Raw genomic sequence first — 17883 nt, forward strand, 5'->3', positions numbered from 1 at the left:
TAAAATAAAGGTACTAAGATTGGATAATGGAGGTGAATATACAAGCCACAAACTTAAAGAGCACCTAGCTAAGCATGGCATCCTTCAGTAGACCAGTTGTCCATACACGCCTCAACAAAATGGAGTGGCCGAGAGGAAAAATCGACATTTAAGGGAGGTGGCTCGATCAATGATGTTTCATTCGAATGTCACTAAGAGGTTTTGGAGAGATGCGGTCATGACGGCGTGTTATTTGATCAATCGGACACCAACAAAAGTCTTAAATGACATATCACCCTATGAGGTACTAAACAAAGTTAAACCTTCTCTTGATCACTTACGCGTGTTTGGGTGTGTTTGTTTTGTTTTAGTACCTGGAGAACAAAGGAATAAACTTGAGGCCAAGAGCACTAGGAGTATGTTCATAGGCTACTCAACAAGTTAAAAGGAGTACAAGTGTTACGATCCAATCACCGACCGCACACTAATCTCTAGAGAAGTGAAGTTTCTTGAACAACAAGGTTATTACGACAAGAAGGACTGGGAAGGTTTAAAAGACTTATCTCAGCCCAACTCTGACCGGGCAGCCAACATGCGGTTCCTTCTTGACCATCTGGGCATCACCAAACCAACACCACTTGGCGAGCAGGACACCACCTGTGTCAACCCATTACCATCATCATCAAGTCAACCAGAAGATGGCAGGCTGAAAGTTCACCATCGTACCAAGTTCCTGAACCCATAGTACCGTCAACAACGGCAGCTCCTACCGGACCAGCTCATATCGAACCAACCTTGGCACAAGATGACTTGACAAGCAGTGAAGATAGGGAAGACCTTCCTGACCAACCAGACCAGCTTGCTACTCAGCCATTACCTAGGCGAAGTAACCGAATTCGATCTCATCCATCTACATGGAAAGAGAAGAGGGTATATTACAACAACCAGGCTGTGGCCCACCCTATCCAGGCCGTATGTTCACTTGACCTTATTTCCTTGGACCATGCTGCTTTCCTCGGTAAGCTTGATGAGCATTTTGTACCTCAAACCTACAAGGAGGCCAAACAACATAAGGAATGGCTTGATGCGGTGGACGATGAAACTAAGGCCATGATCCGGAACCGGACTTGGGACGAGGCGGATCTCCCTAAGGGTAAGAAGGCTGTCAGTTCCAAGTGGGTTTTCACTATCAAGTACCTTAGTACTGGCGAGGTGGAGCGCTACAAATCCCGCCTAATGGCACGAGGCTTTACTCAAATCTATTGACTGGATTACACAATACCTTTGCTCCAGTCGCCAAACTCCATACAGTCCGGGTAGTCTTGTCCTTGGCCACTAACCTCTATTGGGATCTATGTTAAATGGACGTCAAGAGTGCCTTTCTTCAGGGGGAGCTGACCGAGGAAGTTTACATGCATCCTCCACCGGGTTTAGAGGCCATCGTTGCTCCGGGTAAAGTTCTTCGACTCCATAAGGCGATCTACGGTCTCAAGCAATCTCCGCGGGCGTGGTACCACAAGCTCAGTTCTACACTTCGTACAAATGGTTTCAAACGATCTAAGGCTGATCACACTCTTTTCACCCTCCGCACGAACGGTGGCCGGGTAGTAGTTCTCATCTATGTCAACGACATAATTATCACCGGTGATGATAAGGATGGTATTTGTGCCACTAAGGCTCTTCTCCACTCTACTTTTGATATTAAAGATTTAGGAGAACTTAAATACTTCCTTGGGATAGAAATCTCTCGCTCTCCGGAGGGATTGTTTCTTACTCAAAGGAAGTATACACTTGACCTCTTACATGAGACAGGTAAGATGGGAGCCAAACCGGTGTCGACACCACTCGAGGAAGGTTACCAGGTCAAGCGAAAGGGGGAGAAGCCAATACCCGGTGCTCCGGTTAACAAGTTACAAGAGCCATATGACGATGTGGGACGCTACCGTAGGCTGGTGGGTAAGCTTATCTATCTCACGATCACAAGGCCGGATATATGCTATGCGGTGAACCAAGTCAGTCAACATATGAAAGCCCTTCGACTGGCAAACGCTAGAGAGGATTCTTTGTTATCTCAAGAGTAGTCCGGGCCGAGGCATTTGGATGGGCAAGAACAATAATACTGAACTTGTCGGATACTGTGACGCGGACTACGCTGGTGACACAATGGATAGGAGGTCCACGACAGGGTATTGTACATTTGTTGGAGGGAATCTAGTAACCTGGAAGTCGAAGAAACAGAAAGTCGTATCTTGTTCAAGTGCCTAGTCGGAGTATAGGGCTATGAAGAAGTTAACAACCGAGGTCACATGGCTCAAAGCCCTTCTCAAGGATCTTGGAGTGGAGTCTGACCAACCAATCACTATGCATTGTGACAATGAGGCAGCGATACACATAGCAACAAACTCGGTCGTCTATGAAAGGACTAAGCACATTGAGGTGGATTGTCACAAAGTGCGAGAGAAGATTGAAGAAGGTGTAGTCTTCCCATGCCACACTCCGAGTAAAGACCAGTTGGCGGACATCTTTACCAAGACTATTAGTCCTCAAGTTTGTGAATATATCTACAGCAAGCTTGGACTAGTAGATCCCACACATCCTTGATAAACTTCTCTAACCTGTGGAGATCACACTCTTTTTCCCTTAACATAGTTTTGTCCCATGTGGTTTTCTATGTTAAGGTTTTTAATGAGGTGATCTTTCACGGGTTCCAAGCTTAGTCGTTTCACTTGGCTAAGCTTGAGGGGGAGTATTGACCGTGATCATCTTCGTCCGTACAACTATGATGAGGCTGTCCGTACAACTATGCAATAAGGCCGAGTCATCTATGAGTGTATGGAATAGTGAGGAGGCCTGGTCGTATTAGGCCCATGAGAAGGTTCGAGATTCTCCTTGTAGCCGTTAGAGAAGAAGAAAGAGAGGAGTCACGGGTTTTGCTTCTCTTAAGGAAACAAGGAAGGGTCGCTTTCACTCTTGGAAATAGCCTTTCCTATCTCCTTGTCCCTATCACTTATGCGATCGGCTGTAAAGGGTGTAGCCCTAGTTTTTCCTTTAATATAAATAGGTTTATGTTAACCTTTGTAAAAACATACTTTTGGAATCTTAATACACATTATTCTCTTTGCCGATTTCTCTCAGTTTTATCTCTCAGTTTTGGAATCTTAAAACCAACAAAGAGTTAGTAATTTTTATAAGTAATATTTTTCATCCACAATTTTTTTTTTTTTTCACGTTATGCAAACTATATGTCATTTAACCCAATATTTACAAAATGATAATCTTGTATTTTTAATTGATTTGGTAATGCAAAATGCATGATAACGAAATCTTATTTTTGAATTTGGAATATAAATTTGTTGGGCCAAAACAACCTTTACCAAATTACTATTTTTTTGGTTTATTGCTCTGCCTCTTGAAATTTTCACCGTCTAGTAAAATGATTGAAAATCATTACATGTTAGTGGGTAAAATAATCCCCGCGTTGACTAGTGCCATTAAATCATTGAAGCCGTACAAAAGTTACCACCTCTTTAAACAAATTGTGTCAAGTGTCATACTTTACTAATTTCATCTTAACAGTGATAAGTCTTTATTTGATCTTACATTACTTGCTTATACGTGTCACTTAATTATAGGATATTTTAATTAACCTAAATCAAGTTTCATCGCGGCACGTTGTTATATTATCTTGACTTGGACCATTTTCAGTGGACACTGACAATTATACCCTGACACTCGCAACCAACAAAGAATGCTATCGAGGCACCGCACCAAGGGCTAATTTCGTCATTTACTCTGAGTAAAGCCATCAGATTCTCTCTGGCCAATTTCAGACTGGCCACTCACTGATCAAAAGGCAACTTGCTCCTCCACCACAAGCCACAAACTTTATTTAACAATTTAGTAGTATATATCTAACATCCAAGATTTAATTGTACAAAGTACAAACATATCAATTACTAATTACCATAGCAAAATTCCAGATTTTAAATCCTTACAATAACTCAAAAGTAAGTGGAGTCTTGTGTCAAAAACCAAAACTAAAATTTGGCATATATTCATATGCGGTAGACTAATAATTTATAATGTTCTTTTCGCAAAAAAAAGTAAAGAACCTATTTTACAACTGTATGAATAATACTGAAAAAGTGAAAATTATAGCATAACAACAACATTGACATGGATAGATTAATTATTAATAAAAAAAGATTTTAAGTAAAATATGCCTCCATGGTCCAAAACCATTGAACCACTCGTCTCGTCTCTTCCACATAAAACAAGAACAACCACCAAAAAAACGATGTGACATATACTTACAAACAAACAAGAAGACCATATCAAAAATAACCAGAGCAACAAAAAAAAATAGAAGAAGAAGAAGCAAGATTTGTTTTCTATGATCCTGAAATGGGATTGAAAGAGCAACAGAACTGTCTGAGTCAGAGGAAGATCATAGTTTTTGTAATCTTAGCTTTTATACCAATAGCTCTGTTTCGACTCTGTTTTAATAATCCATTCTCCTCCATTGATGACACCTCTCTCCAAGACTCTTCAGCTCATGTTGTCGTCACCACCTTCTCTTCTTCTTCTTCTTCTTCTTCTCAAGGTAACATCGAACTTATTCAATATCTTCGTGTATATGCAAACACAATGGTTTAAACTTAATAATTGTTGTCTAAATCTGCAGAAGAAGATACTCAAGAGAGCTATGATCGTGTAAAGGATGAATCTTTATGCGATTATACGCAAGGGAAATGGGTTAGAGACGAGATTGGTCCACTTTACAATGGTTCAACCTGCGGAACAATCAAGGAAGGTCAAAACTGTTTTCGCCATGGTAGACCTGATTCCGGTTATCTTTATTGGAAATGGAAACCGAACCAATGCGATATACCGAGATTTGACGCGAACCGGTTTCTTGATCTTATGAGAGACAAGCATCTAGCTTTTATCGGTGACTCCATGGCTAGAAACCAGCTGGAGTCTCTTCTATGTTTGCTCTCTACCGTATCTAGCCCTGATCTCGTGTATAGAAACGGAGACGACAATAAATTCAGAAGATGGCGTTTCGAATCTCACAACCTCACGGTCTCGGTTTACTGGTCCCCGTTTTTGGTGGCCGGTTTGGAGAAATCGGGAAACTTGGACCACAATGTATTGCACCTAGACCGCGTGGATGAGAGATGGGGTAAAGATTTAGAACGTATTGATACTGTCGTTGTCTCAGTGGGACATTGGTTTCTGCATCCGGCGGTTTATTACGAGTCCGGTTCGGTTTTGGGATGTCATGCTTGTGAAACAAGCAACTGTACCGAGATAGGGTTTTACGATGTGTTTAGAAAAGCGATTAGAACAACGTTGAAAGCGGTGGCTGGAAGTCGCCGTGAGGTGATCTTGACGACGTTCTCGCCGTCACATTTCGAAGGCCGGCCTTGGGATAGTCTCGGCGCGTGTAACATGACAGAGCCGTACGAAGGGAAGGAATTAGAAGGTTTGGACTTGGATATGCGGCAAATAGAGATGGAGGAGTTTACAGCAGCTAAAGCGGCCGCGGGGGAGGTGAGGTTAGAGGCGTTGGACGTGACGGCTATGTCGGTGTTGAGACCAGACGGACATCCTGGTCCGTACATGTACCCGTTCCCGTTCAAGAACGGTGTACCGGAGAGAGTTCATAATGATTGTCTCCATTGGTGTCTGCCTGGACCGGTCGACACGTGGAACGAGATTATGATCGAGATGTTGCGGCGATGGATAGGGTCTAAATCATGAACCATGATTGTGGAAGTGATCCTATGACATCATTCATTTACACGCATATGACAAAAGGTGTAATCATTTTTTTTTTTTTGGGATTTCAGAAAGTATAGCTTAGGTAGTTTTCTTTTCTTGGATTAGATACGATCGGAAAAAAAAACACATGAATGATATACTTTATTTGTTGGTTATTTCTTCCGTTCTTCAAAACGATAGAGGAGTACACAAAAATAGCTGCACAATTTATATTTTTTTTTTCAATAATTTAAACCAATTAAGTAGTTATATGTCATAGAAATTTTTTTTGGCTTGGAAGCTTTTAATTATTGTGCCTTAAACTGTCCATGTACTGATGTACAATAGCCACTAGCATGCTTGTTCTATTATATTAAGGTGTAGATAGCTGTCACTATGATTCGTAGATCATTGATTAATGATGGACCGCGTCCGGTGCCGGCTTAAACATATTATATGTCCCTCGGCAAACTAAAAAAAAAATGCCCCTTAACCTATAGAAAAACTTACTAAAATTTTTTTGGGTCTCTTTAGTTCATATAATTTTTTTTGTGCCCCTTTTTAGCTTACAAATTTTTTTTTGTGTCCCCTTAACTTACAAAGTTTTTTTTGTGTGCCTCTTTAACTTATAATTTTTTTCTTTTTGTACTCCTTTTCTTATACGTATATGCCGCGTTAATTTATGTACCCAGGGTGGTCGCACTATCCGCCCACCTAATCAAACCGGCACTGACCGCGTCTAGAAAAAAACATTTGTAGTGATGAAAATGATTTCATTGCCAAGAACATTGTTAAGAAAGAATATAGCATTTGATCTATTAATTGGTCTATTCGATTTTACTAGTTTATAAAGAGGCATTTGTGGAAGCAAATCAAGTGGCAACTGGCAAGAAAGGGATGGGCACCGTGAATTAAAGAAGATTTTGTAATAATGTTCTATATCCAATTTTGCAGGCATTTTTTGGGTTTTGTATTTGTGGCAGAGCATAAGAGTAAGACCCAGAGATGTTTTTTTTGTCTTTTATTTCTAGCGTATGTTTTTTTTGTCTTCCAGTACACAATATTTTTGTCTTTTTAACGAAGAAGAGAATCTTCAATTTTCTTAAGAGTGAACGGTTAAAAAGGTTTTGTTAGACAAAAGAGGTTTTAACTTTTGACCAGCTGTTTATTCTTTTTGCCCTCCCTCTTTCGAGTAACTCTTCTAATTCCTGCCTTTTCTCCACTAAGTTATGTTTGGAACTTATGTTGTTCCCGAACACGTTACTGTTCTAGATTGTTGCTACTTGCTAAGATAACTTGTACTAATTTATAAAAGCGTTTCCAAGGTGCTTTTTATAGGTTTGAATGGTGACAATGGACCAAAGAGATTGATCTATTTTTGCTACTAATTTATTTTTATTGTCCTTCCTAAAAAATATCATTGCACACTCGTATGGTATGGGCTTTACCACAATAATATTGAACACATGCGTATGGGCTTTTACCAGAGTTTCGTATTAGGCTCATTTGTGTCAAATTCGAGAGCTCATCTAATATTAATTTGTCTCTTTCTACAGCCCATGTACCACACTAGTGAGTAGCCCATATATATAAGTATAGCATGTAGCAGAAATAGAATCATATCTCTCATTCACAAGGTTGCTACGAACCACAAAGAGAGTTCGATACTTTGATTCCTAGAGTATTTCAGGGAGATTTTTGTTTTTTTGTTTTTAATTCACTCACATCGAAAGTAAGATCAAATAAGATTAAAAACATATATATAAGCTAATTGATTCATTGTAAATTGGCTTCTAATTATAAACCTTTGACATTTAATTAATATATATGCTTTGTTATTGAGAACTGATAGTAGTCATATATGATCTTTCTTTCTTGCATTGAATAACTTCAATACATAATGTATATTTACAATAGACTTAAAGCGTGAATACAATAGTCGATCCTTGATTCGGAGATTATTCATTACATAGAAACATAAGAGAGAGCTCTAGCTATTCAAAGACATGTATATACATTGGGTAGGTTTTGCGTTTCGGACCAAAAAGCCTACTTCAGCAATCTCCCATTGACACTGACCACTTAACACACTCTCTCACACGCATTTCTTCTTATTCACGCCATAAAAAGAGGAAAGGGGCCAAAAATATATGAACCCTCAATCCTTCTTTAAAAAAAATACATAATACAAAATTCACACAGGACTCTCTTCCTGATTAGTAAGCAATGGAACTTTGTATTCATCTTGTTCGCGAGGATAAATAGTTTTAGTGGACTTCCTTTCTTCGTTTGGATTTTGTTTTTCTTCGCTTTCCTTCAATTGTCCCCAAGACACTGTGTAGTATCCCACACCACCTATTGCTGCTCCTAACACACTGCACCCATATGCACCAACAAATACTTAATAATCATGTACAATAAGTCAATAACCATATGCTAATAAGTATTTAGGACGATCAATGAATATTTTATCGGACCTCCCGTAGTGAAGACTGTTGACGAAGAAGCTGGTGCCGAAAAGTGTTGCCCAAAAGATACCAAAGGGTTTAAATAATGGCACGTAAGAAGGTCCTTTCATTTGGGTGCACTTTACGTGTACACTTGTTCGTATCACACTTCCGAATGTTCCCTGTTTTTTAACACATCATCATAGTGACCAATATTAGACACGTTACGATCAATGTCTATATGTATATCATCTTTTAAAACATAATTATTTACAAAGTTATTTGAACAGGTAGTCTTGTTCTAGTGTAATCGAACCTGGTGAAATGCATGTTATTGCAAAAAAAAAAAAAAATTAATTACCGTGGCGATAATGAGGTAAAGATCGAAGTTAGGTTGGATCTTCCATGCACTTAGGTCTCTTTCCATATATAACGAGAATATTAGACACTGGATCGTCCCAACTATGCTGTAAAACGAAGCCACCTTCATTACATGTGGATACTTTTTCACCGTCCCTGTCTGCCAAAGAGAAAAAACAATAAATATTCTCAAAAGAAATTAACATGCATGCATAAGCTAGCATAACGGGATGGTTTCTATTATTGTTGAGTACCTGAACAACATTGAAGAGGGAGACAGAAAAAACGGCGGCGGCCAAAAATATACAGCCGAGAAACCAATTGTCGGGGAGGTTGTAGTAGACCAAAAGTTTAGGGATTGATTTAAGAAAACGAGTTGGGGAAGCAGTCGAAGCTGGTCTTATGAAGGGACCTTTGTACAACTCTTCAACAAAAGCTCCGCTTAATGAGATTATTGTTCCCATCATTTTAGCCCTCGTACTCGTGTTTCTCCAATCCAACTTGCTCCTTCTATAAATGCATAGATGGTTATTATATATTTGGAGACGTACATATCAATATTATTTATATATGGAGATTTATAAATGGTGATGCGAGATGTCTTACCCGAGAAGAATAGAGAGCAGGAAGGAGAAGGAAGGGATTTGCAACCCCATTGCACATACGACTATGGGTGAGCTGAAGCTTAGTCCCACGAATGCCAAGTTTTGGAACATAAATATCCTTCACATATTTAAAATGTTGCAATATAATCAGTGCATGTGTATGCATGCATGAATAACATTTTAAGTACGTTCAAAATGCATGCAAATGCGTGTGTGCTCGGAAGTGAGCAAACTATCATGACCCAACATATGCCACACAGTTTTTTTATTTTTTATTTTAATATCAAAAATAAAACATGGTGTGTGCATGGTATGTGCCCCTCACAAATAAACGTCACGATGTGGAAAATAAGAGAACATGTTAGGCCTAACTGTATATTTAATAACCGAGTAAACGGCACGCAGTTTTGTTTATATTCGATAGATGACGTTGCAAATCCATGTCTTAGAATATTCATTAGCTAGTGGTTGAGACAGTACGTTTATAAACATGGACCTTATATATTAGAAGTATTATTTTAATTTAAGGACCACCTATTGGTATTGCAAAATACAATAATACTAGTAGAATCTGGTCTGAGTCCCAAAATCTATATGATAGATATCTAAGAAAACATTTACTAATAAAGAGAGATGGATGTACCCACCCGGTGAAGCCTAGAAAGAAAACACGAACGATAAGTGGCCAAGAGAAGATAGATTGTTCAGTTCTGCAAGTGTGATAACAACATATAAATCAGAAAAGAATCAAGATTGATTAGTGAAGAGACAATATATATACTACAATATATAAAGTATGGAACGTAGACCGACCTCTCATTCCTGTGGAAGAAGAAAGAAAAAGGCAGAAGAAGAATAGATCCAAAAGCATTTGTGTAAACGACGAACACAAAAGGACTCATTCCTCCCGTCAACGCCGTCTTTGCCATAATCGTTAGAGCAATAGTGCATGCTTCCATTATCGCCATTGCTACAAACGGCACGAACTCATCCCTTCTAACTTTCAACTCCATCTCTTCTCGTCTAGCCTTTCAAATAAAAACGGCACGATGTCTCCTAGCTCCAAGTATATAGGAAAATAAAGATTAGATAGAGAGAGAGAGAGAGAGNTATACTATAATATATAAAGTATGGAACGTAGACCGACCTCTCATTCCTGTGGAAGAAGAAAGAAAAAGGCAGAAGAAGAATAGATCCAAAAGCATTTGTGTAAACGACGAACACAAAAGGACTCATTCCTCCCGTCAACGCCGTCTTTGCCATAATCGTTAGAGCAATAGTGCATGCTTCCATTATCGCCATTGCTACAAACGGCACGAACTCATCCCTTCTAACTTTCAACTCCATCTCTTCTCGTCTAGCCTTTCAAATAAAAACGGCACGATGTCTCCTAGCTCCAAGTATATAGGAAAATAAAGATTAGATAGAGAGAGAGAGAGAGAGGGAGAGAGAAGAGAGAGAGAGAGAGGGAAGATAGATCTTCAATGCTATTGGAGAATACGAAATTATTGGTTTAATTTCTCTAATCATATATAGAGAAGGAAGAATTATCATACATTTATTTTTTATTTATCATTATCTATTTTTCAGATATAACCTTTCACGAAACGGTGAAGCTACTTTACAAGCGTGATGTAGCTACACGAGTGACTCCACCATTGCACTAAGGGTGATATGCTAACGTCATATTCTTTTTTTTTTTTTTACTTATCAGCATGTGTTCAACCTCAAACATAAATCCAAATAGTGTGATGCTGTTTTCAGATAATTTCCTTTAATTTATGTAGTTACGTCGAGTTTTTCGTCTTATAAGTTATGTAACGTATATAATATAATTATAAGTTAGAGAACTTGATTTGGAACGTACGTGGGAACTCCTAATACATCGTCAAGAGTTAATTATGATCGTACGCCAACTAAATCAGCGATTAAATGGAGACCAATACGTTATTTACTTCAAATTTTATTATATCCTAAACTTTTTTAACAATTTCTTTAGAATTTATAAATCGATAGATATATATTGTTGCGTTCAAAATTAGAGGCCTTACAATGTCATGAAGAATTCTGCAACCAATACTGCGCAAATTTGAAGCTTTAGACGGACGAGTCATTCGAAAATGATGATACTTTATTCCTAATTTGATGATTAATTGCTTTAAAATTGTGGGATGCAAAGCGTAACCCGTTAGCTTCTTCAGGAGAGAAAGCTCGCAAGTCTCGTTTCGACATTTCCAGCCACAACTCAATGACTGAAGCAGCTCATGTTGGAGTGAAAAATTCATTTCTCTCAACAGTACACTTGCCTTCATTTTTAAAGTTTGCTCAACTACTTCTACTCTCTCTTAAATTCCTCACTGATATTTCCTTTCAAAAACAACTAATTCGTACCTTTGTCAAATCAGATAATTTTTTGTTGTTAATATTCAAAAAACTACTGCCTCCTATATATGGATTCTGATATTCCGTGCAAGCCCCCCATAAGCATGGCATATCATTAAACTGAAGGCCATAAATAAAACCAATAATATGTATCCATATATTCTAATGACAGTGTAGTTACACCTTAAAAAAAAAAGTTTAGTTACACTTACGGTATAGTAACATCTCACTGAACATCTTCATTTTTCTTTTCGCAACGAAGTCCCTAATTGTGAACGTAACTTGAGATACTACCTTAACTTCCACATCCACTAACCAATTTAAAATTAGACTTGTAAATTTTTGGTCAGAAGACCATTTGAACGTGAAGTAATATTTTAAGCGCAAAAAACAAAAGAAACGACAAGGCATATTGCTGACATATGCAACGTAAAATCCTATAATTGCGATCTGCATATTAATTTTATAATTTATACAATGGGCCAGGTGATTTGTATACTCTTGGCTGAGGTTAATTAAGGACCCACACTAGGAAAATATAAAACTAATGGTGTCCAAATTGAGTAATGATAAAATAGATGACTCGATCGATATTTTTGTCAAGAAAAGAATTGAAGAAAAGGTGTCATTTCTTGTCAACCCCTGCATTAGACTCCAAGTATTTGATACTGTAATGGTTAGTGGATTCAGATTCATCCAACAAAAATGTTAGGTTATGATGGCTCTTAGGCTTTTTTAAAATTCTTCTCCCTAATTCCTAAATATTAGGTCTGACGCTAGGCCGGTGAGTTTCTAATGATGCTTATTCAGACTATAGTCATTCATATGAGACAACAATAATTTATTGATTTGAATCATACACATTCGTAGACAGGATAAGTAAGTTAGGATACATAAAAAAGTAAAGTCATATACAAGTTCGAATACACAGCCATAGATGCTAAAATCTGATAATTTCATTGAATCCTGCGGTAAATGCTCTAATATTCCCAATTAATACGTGAATCTTAAAGATGAATTGAACTCTAAATGCGTTCCGAACTCTGACCATTTGGTCAAATTGAGTGACCGTACATCTTAAATGATGAAAGCAATTTATATAATTTTTTTTGTTTGGATTAAAAATTGTATAATTTGTTCGGCCACGCCAAGGAAACAATTAATATATCAAGAGAATAAACATGTCATGACTATTGCATTAGATATATTTTTGGTTCAACAATTAAGAAATATAATCTGTTTGAAGTATAAATGCAAATGTGACTCTTCATTATGGGTTTAGGACCAAATTATGAGCATTCCCTTTGTTAGGTTTGAACTTTGAATTATCCTTCAAATACAATAAAACAAACCAGTATTGATACGATTTTAGTAGAGAAAAATCATTATTTAGTTTTCTTTCATATTTGGATTTAGCTACAATTACTATACTTGCTTTGTTGGGCTATGTACTTAGGCCCAACATTTTTTCGAATGTTTATATAACCTCTTCAATTCCTCATGTTGACACTGAATGTTATAAGTTATATAGTATATATAACCTAATGTGCAAAACAAGAAATATAAAAAGTGGCGAGGCAATATAGAGGAAGGTTGATGGGCGCAAAACCTTGCATCTATATTAATTTGGGTCTCAAGAAATGGGCCAAATGTACGTCAAGGAACTTTAAGGTTGCCTGGGGTGTCCATGTAGATGAGAACATGGGATTGAAGCATTCACCGTTCACAATAAAAACTGACGTTGCTCTTACATGCATTAAGCAACGAGTTGACTGTCCATAAGAAATAAACTATCGTTATATTATACACCAACGAAAATATTCAGTCCTAGCTAAGCTAGTTTTACCTTAACATCAACGCATAATTAAATTGTTATTAAGATTATAAAAAATATATTATATTTTGAGTTTTAGAAAGACTTTTTCTTGTTTTCATGTCTATCCAAATTAGGTCTCAAAATATTTCAGGAGTACGGTTCTTTAAACAAAAATATTGCATTGCATCAGACGTCCACTCATCTCTTTGGAAAATCATGGTCGCTGAGTTGGCCAGAGCACATGAGAGCATGGGTTGCATGCATTGATGCATATATATATGTATAATTCGAGTTAATTTTAGTTGATGTTACCAACCAATCAAACATTTGCAACAAACAAATGAGTGGCTTCTATCCATTTATATATACTAATAGTAAATCAGTATGGACTAAATGGGAAGTAGAGCTGGCAAAAATGAATTGAGGGAAGAATCGACTAATAATATATGAGAAATCATGTAACATTTATGCAAAGCACATGTAAGATTTAAGAAATAGTCCGATCCGATAGAAAGTCCATTAGTTTCATGCAATGTGTTTATTATATATATATATATATCAAGAAATAATCGTTGCAATCACATAGACATTGATATTCAAACACATCATGTGCTTGCTTTACGTACAAATAATTTACATTGGAAAATGCGGCACCATACCCATACTCATTTCAAAAACAAAGTCATATATTTCGTGGTTCAGTTCGGAATATATAATATATAGCATAGAATTGTTGTGAAATAGTTTTATGTGAATGTTTAAACAATATAATTTTCGAATCACTGTTTTATGGGGAAAAACATGGAAAAATGTAATATCAAATAATTGTTCCGGGATCCGGCCAAATTAACCCAATAATCCCACAAAAGAGGGAAACATATAAAAGTAGGGAGCTGTTTCCATAGACTGCGGTGCCTCTCCTCTTCCATGATCAATAAAATCAATTATCAGTATAAAGATTTTAAAATTGCTACATATAAGTATATAACTAAATTATGTAAAACTATAGATTAAAAAATGAAAAAAAAAGAAGAAGAAGAAGATAACCATGCAGTTGAAGTAGAAATGATACGTATGGGCAATGAGCGGACGGTGAGAAATGATGGTAGAATGGGACCCAAAGTGACCCATCAGCCACGTTAATTTGCCGAAAGAAGGGTAATAACAGCAACACCAAATAGTCATTGGTCACTCAGATAGCCACACACATAGCCATCTTGTTCAAGCTGTCAAAACCCTAAACTTTCGAAACTAGCCCACTTGATCCCATCCTTCACCAATCATCATTGTTCATTATCACACATACAATTGCATGTGATTCGTAGAGTGGTCCATTTCGTGAAACCACTGTGCCACGTTCTCGACTCTAGTATAGAATTTGTGATTGATCAAATTTCCAACCAAAAAAAAAAAAAGCTAATGTGATTAACAGCTCCTCAAGCGTCCTTTTCCTTTTTGAATGCTTGATTGAAACTACAAACTGAGATGACTAGGCTCCTCCGATTGTAGAAAATGAAGAAAACTATAGGAATTGTATAATTTCCACACATATTTTTTTTTGGTATTTAAGTTCAATATAAATTATAAAAGACTTTTGTAACCATGTACTCCCAATATACTTATACAGATCAACAATGGAGTAAAAATGCACATTACAGAGAAAAAAAGACAAATATAAGTGAGAGAGATCGCGTCAATGTCGAGTATCGATGGCAACAAAAGAGAGTTTGGAAAAGCTAAGCTGTCGAAAACACGTGCATAGTATCCAGTTGGCACTTACAAAAATTGCATTGTGTCGGCCCAAAAACATTTAACAATACACCCCAACTCTTAGGAACACACATACATTTGTATTATTATATATTAGCCTCATAAATTTCACTATCATTAAAAATCTTTGGTCCCAAAGCTCTTTTATATGTGCGATCAACTCTTTCATCAGTAGTTTAACAATAGAAAAAAGCGAGGAAAAGTAAAAGAAGTGCAGAACCATATATTTTACTTCTCTTTCCCACCTTTAAAATCCTAAACCTGTGATTGAGAAGATTTTGGAGGAACTCGACATTGTAAAAGATGTTATTGGATTAAATCTTTTAAGACTTTGGAGTGAGGAACTCTACATTGTTATTTTATTAAGATGTGATTACTAGCTGACAGCTCGTAAGGAACAACAAAACGTATACACTTTATAGTAGTTTTCTAATGTAGTCAATAGGTCCGATGACCTAAGTAACGCCACTAGTTCAAGTTTCAGTTGGTACTTGTAATCTTAATATAGAAACATGGGTAAAACAAATTATAGAAGATTTCATATATTATGCACTGAAAAAGATTAGACAACTGTCCGAATCATAAAAGTTATATAGTGAGTCCAACACGTGATATATTATATATATTATATATACAGCTTTCGTGTTTTATGGAATAATTGAAACCATGCAAATAAATACAAATTAAATTAAACGACCGACGTTACTAATACATTTTTTCTATTGGATAATGGCATAATGCTTTCTCATTGCAAAAATAATAAGGACAAACAGATCGAGTGTGTGGACATAAGCGAGCATTTTAAAAACAACACATTCCACAATTGTACAAAATTAAAAGAAATAAAAATAAATAGAGTAAAAGACTCTTATAAATATGTCATAGACTCTATATAAATATGTACCACCCGCACGTTCGTTTGCATCACAACTTTTAAAGTGTTGTCATTAAACAAAAAGGCAATGGAGGAGTCGAAGAAATACAAGAGGATAGGAATGAAGCAGACGACGAATAAGAAGAAGAAGAGGAGCAACAACAATACGGGTCATGGATCCGGATTGCTTCAAATGAAGGTGAGGAGGCTCCAAATACTGATACCGGGAGGGGTAAGATGCAACCACCCGGATCTGCTTTTATTAAAGACTGTTGATTATATTGTGCATTTGAAGTTGAAGCTAAAGGTCCTTAAAGCACTCTCCGATATGTACTCTCTTTGAAGATCGTAAAAACTCGTAACATTATTCTTCTTCTCGATCGTCCTTGATCGGTACTATATAGCTATGTTGTCAAAATTTTAATATTCAGTATATGAATTTTATTATTTGTAGACCGTCTTTGATATATATAGTTTTGTCAATGTTTATATATGGGAATCCGACAATTAGTTGGAAATTTGACTAATCTGATATCCTCCAATATGCTTTTGTGAACTTTTGGGTCCTTCTATCTATTTCAAGGCTTTCGTATCCTATAAAGTCTCTTTTGACCCAAAAAAAAAACATAAGGTTACTGTAATCAAGTATATGTACGTTCTAGGAGAAGAAAAACATTCGCCCATAAGTAAAAATTAAGGAAAATCCTCTTCCTAATAAATTATTATTGTGTCAAGTGATGACACAAATCATAATAAAAAGTAATGTTATATATAACTACAAAAAAGTCAGGTTATCCACTGGAGACAATGCAAAAATGGAGCTCAAACCTCAACCCCTCATGCACCCTCTGCAACCACCCCTAGAAACACGTGATCACCTCTTTTTTCAATGCTCTTTCACTCAACAGGTGTGGGAGAAGCTCACAAAAGGTCTGCTATTGAATAAATACACTGCAAACTGGCAAGAAATAGTGAATCTGCTGGACGGAAATGAACTTGACAAGAAACAGAGGTTCATAACTGCATATACTTTTCAGAACACCCTCCATTCTGCTTGGAGAGAGAGGAATGCTCGACGTCATGGTGAACCCTCATCTACGGTGGAGAAGCTAGTCAAGCTGATTGACAAAAACGTTCGTAACAGGCTCAGCACAATAGGCAATGGTGGGGATGATACCATTCAAACATGGTTCGCTGCTCGATCTAATTAAACCCATGGCATTCTATTTTTTTTTTTTTTTTTAGAAACAGTTTAAAAAACAGAAGGCTTTGCTCTGCATTGTAAAAAAGTTTATTTTTTCTTGAATTTAATTTAACATTATATTCAAAAAAAAAAAAAAAAAAACTACAAAAAAATCAGGATACAACGACGTAATTATAACTTATTATTGTTTCAAAGTGCGGAGTGATTAGGCAAAAAAACAAAATCACTAATGATTTTGAAGAAATTGAAGTTCTTCGATTTTGATTTTGAAGTTCTTTTTCTTTGAACTTTTCATATTGATATTGATTAATTCATCTTCGTTAAAATTTAAAACTAACCCGCATCATTCATCTATTCAAAATATTTTTTATTGGGTTTGTCACTTGGAATGGTATCAAATAGAAGACGGTGAAAAAATAAACCTATGATTTTAGAACAAAGTTAAAGTGAAACTCTAACTTTACATATAAAACTATGATTTTAAAACTGTTTTTCAAATAAAGCAAAAGAAGAATAATGTTAGGAGTCGAAAATAGTCGTTCGAAATGTTTGAATTACATCAATAGTAATTGAAATGCAGCTATAGCAATAGATAAATAATATCATTAGAAGGACAAAGATGAAAACAGAAAAACTAAAGAAAATAAATTCATAAATTAAAATAATAAAGAAGTGCAGTT

At 36.5% G+C, this 17883-nt stretch overlaps 3 protein-coding genes across 4 annotated transcripts; 2 read left to right on the plus strand and 1 right to left on the minus strand.

The window, feature by feature from the left end:
* LOC104788115 (protein ALTERED XYLOGLUCAN 4) lies at window positions 4207-6053 on the plus strand. Its single transcript, XM_010513801.2, has 2 exons — window positions 4207-4582; window positions 4664-6053. Exons 1-2 carry the CDS (start codon window positions 4384-4386, stop codon window positions 5743-5745), a joined length of 1281 nt encoding a protein of 426 aa, XP_010512103.1. The 5' UTR covers window positions 4207-4383; the 3' UTR covers window positions 5746-6053.
* Window positions 7673-10660, minus strand: LOC104788116 (WAT1-related protein At1g70260-like). Of its 2 annotated transcripts, XM_010513802.2 has the most exons (8): window positions 10599-10652; window positions 9971-10266; window positions 9805-9867; window positions 9159-9275; window positions 8807-9062; window positions 8554-8712; window positions 8223-8374; window positions 7673-8120 (listed from the first exon to the last, which is right to left on the minus strand). In XM_010513802.2, the coding sequence occupies exons 2-8, from the start codon at window positions 10168-10170 to the stop codon at window positions 7940-7942; spliced, it is 1128 nt and encodes a 375-aa protein (XP_010512104.1). In that variant the 5' UTR covers window positions 10171-10266; window positions 10599-10652; the 3' UTR covers window positions 7673-7939. The 2 variants fall into 2 exon arrangements, with proteins under 2 accessions (XP_010512104.1, XP_010512105.1); XM_010513803.2 differs by lacking the exon at window positions 9971-10266 and having other exon boundaries at window positions 10305-10660.
* On the plus strand, window positions 16053-16526 carry LOC109133002. The gene has a single exon (XM_019245529.1). The coding sequence runs from the start codon at window positions 16088-16090 to the stop codon at window positions 16340-16342; it is 255 nt and encodes an 84-aa protein (XP_019101074.1). The 5' UTR covers window positions 16053-16087; the 3' UTR covers window positions 16343-16526.

Source organism: Camelina sativa, chromosome 5 (genome assembly GCF_000633955.1).
Source record: "Camelina sativa cultivar DH55 chromosome 5, Cs, whole genome shotgun sequence".
Classification (NCBI taxonomy): Eukaryota; Viridiplantae; Streptophyta; class Magnoliopsida; order Brassicales; family Brassicaceae; genus Camelina; species Camelina sativa.

What these genes read in the sequence shown, in the direction of transcription:
- LOC104788115 (XM_010513801.2), top strand. Translation starts at nt 4,384, where the DNA reads ATGGGATTGAAAGAGCAACAGAACTGTCTGAGTCAGAGGAAGATCATA. An exon ending in TTCTTCTTCTTCTTCTCAAG is followed by an intron (nt 4,583 to 4,663) that starts GTAACATCGAAC and finishes CTAAATCTGCAG; the next exon opens with AAGAAGATACTCAAGAGAGC.
- LOC104788116 (XM_010513803.2), bottom strand. Translation starts at nt 10,504, where the DNA reads ATGGAGTTGAAAGTTAGAAGGGATGAGTTCGTGCCGTTTGTAGCAATG. An exon ending in CTGCTCTCTATTCTTCTCGG is followed by an intron (nt 9,063 to 9,158) that starts GTAAGACATCTC and finishes ATGCATTTATAG; the next exon opens with AAGGAGCAAGTTGGATTGGA. An exon ending in TTTACCTCATTATCGCCACG is followed by an intron (nt 8,375 to 8,553) that starts GTAATTAATTTT and finishes GTTAAAAAACAG; the next exon opens with GGAACATTCGGAAGTGTGAT.
- LOC109133002 (XM_019245529.1), top strand. Translation starts at nt 16,088, where the DNA reads ATGGAGGAGTCGAAGAAATACAAGAGGATAGGAATGAAGCAGACGACG.